General features: G+C 16.1%; 1 protein-coding gene across 3 annotated transcripts in view; it reads right to left on the bottom strand.

Moving 5' to 3' along the window:
* LOC122262645 (uncharacterized) overlaps positions 1-2,500 on the bottom strand; it is a 9,440-nt gene that overhangs the window by 2,460 nt on the left and 4,480 nt on the right. For all 3 annotated transcript variants that reach the window (XM_043030738.2, XM_043030736.2, XM_086548915.1), the window contains one exon: positions 1-104. This exon is cut by the window's left edge and continues 106 nt beyond it. In XM_043030738.2, the coding sequence (XP_042886672.2) occupies positions 1-104 (104 nt within the window). The remainder of the gene's footprint in view (positions 105-2,500) is intronic.

Here is a 2,500-nt window from a genome sequence, read left to right as displayed (position 1 = left end):
CAGACATAGCAGTAAATGGCAGGGTGGACATCTTTGCGGTGTTTTAGCAGCTGCTTGACATCATCAAAGATCTCCTTGCAGATTTCACAGGAGGTTACATTAGCCTGAAAATGGATGAGAGAATCAAAAAAATATTTTTGATTTATTCTAAGAAAATATCATATAATTGTTATGGTACCTACATGTCATAACCAACCTGACTATACCTGTAAGTACACCAATACATCACAAAAGAGTATACACATTCCCAAAGACAAGCAACAAACAAAAAACAAACATCTATAACATATGCAATCATGGCTTCTTCACCTCATGCTCTGGAAAAGGGCAACACAGCTCTACCATGAAGCTTGGCCTCGGGAGATTGACATGCTCTATCTTGACAAGGGGTATAAATTGTATGAACCTATGTAAACATAGATATATATACATATACACACATATACATAAACATACACACACACACACACACACACACACACACACAATATATATATATATATAATATAATATATATATATATATATATAGAAAAATATATATATATAACTATATACCAATGTATAAATATATACATACATATAACAACATATATACATACATATACATACATACATGTATACACATATATATCACATAAACACAACATCACACACACAACACACACACACACAGCACACACACACATCACACACATACACGCCACATCTACACACAGACACAAGATATATAAATATATATAGTATACTTATATAAAATATTATTATATCTATATATTATATTTGTATACATATATATATATCATATAGACATATATAATATATATATATATATCTAAATATATTTATATATAGACATGTATATATATATATATACATATATATATATATACATATATAAATTCATATAAATAACATATATATATATATAGTCATATTATATAAATATAATATATGAAATATAATAAATATAATAAATATATATATATAATACATATATATATAAATATACATAAATAAATATATACATATAAATATATAAAAAAATAATAAATATAATATACTATTATATGAATATAAATGTGTCACTCGTATCTATAAAAAACATATATATAAATAACTTTCTCTATATAAATATACAAATCTCAAAATATATATATATAAATCTATATATAAATATAAATAACATTTATAAATATATATATATATATCTAACTCTATTATCTAAAATTAATAATATATATATATCTATATATATATAACATATATAAAAATCTATCAAAATATATATAAAATGATAAAAAGATACTATATATATATATATATATTTTTTTTAACCAAAAACATGCATAAAATTATAGATATATATAATATATAAAACTCTATGTCTAAATATAATATATATATATAATCAACATATATATTACATATATCTATAAATAATATATATATATATATCTAAATCAAAAATAATATACTAAAATCTAATATAGATATAACTATATATATATATACAATTATTTATATCTAATCAATATATATACTATATATATATAATACATATAATTACCTTAAAAATAAAGACTAGTTAACTAATATAAATAAATATATATAAATATATAAATTACATTAACATAACATCAATATAAATATATATATATCAATAACTAATATATATATATATATATAAAAACATTTATATATATCAATTTATATATCTATATATATATAAAATATTATAATGCAGATATATATAGTTAATAAATATATGATAAAAATCTATAATATATATATAATATATATAGTAAATATAGATAAATATCTATATATAAAAATACATTTATATATAAAAATAACCTCTATATACTATATAAGTTCTATATATATCTAATAAATAAAACACTAAATCTACCTCGATATATAAAATATAAAATATATCATATATATAAATATATATTATATAATATATGCATATGAAATACTATCAGATATATATCTATAAATAAAAATAAAAACAAAAAATCTTATTTTATTTTATATAAAATATTACATAAATCATATAAACAAAATAAAAACAAAAAATAACAAATATTTTCTCCAATGTTATATGATATATATAAATATATATATATTATATATATGTAAATATATAATTATATATATATATATATATAATATATATATATATAAGATATTATATTTATATATATATGTATATAGGCATTATATTGAAATATATATGAAATATATATATATATATCTATATATATATATAGTATGTAATTATATCCATATTATATACTATATATATATATATATATATTATGCATATATAAATATATGAATATATAGATATATATGTATATATATATATAATATATATATATGTATATTAATATATATGTAATATTTAAATGTATATTTATATAATGGTATATATATATATATATTTTTAATATATAAATAATAATATGTTAATATATACAATAATATACGTAAAT

Source organism: Penaeus japonicus, unplaced genomic scaffold (assembly GCF_977035675.1).
Source record: "Penaeus japonicus unplaced genomic scaffold, GWHDUDI00000001_assembly GWHDUDI00000021, whole genome shotgun sequence".
Classification (NCBI taxonomy): domain Eukaryota; kingdom Metazoa; phylum Arthropoda; class Malacostraca; order Decapoda; family Penaeidae; genus Penaeus; species Penaeus japonicus.
This window is presented reverse-complemented; position numbering and strand designations above follow the sequence as displayed.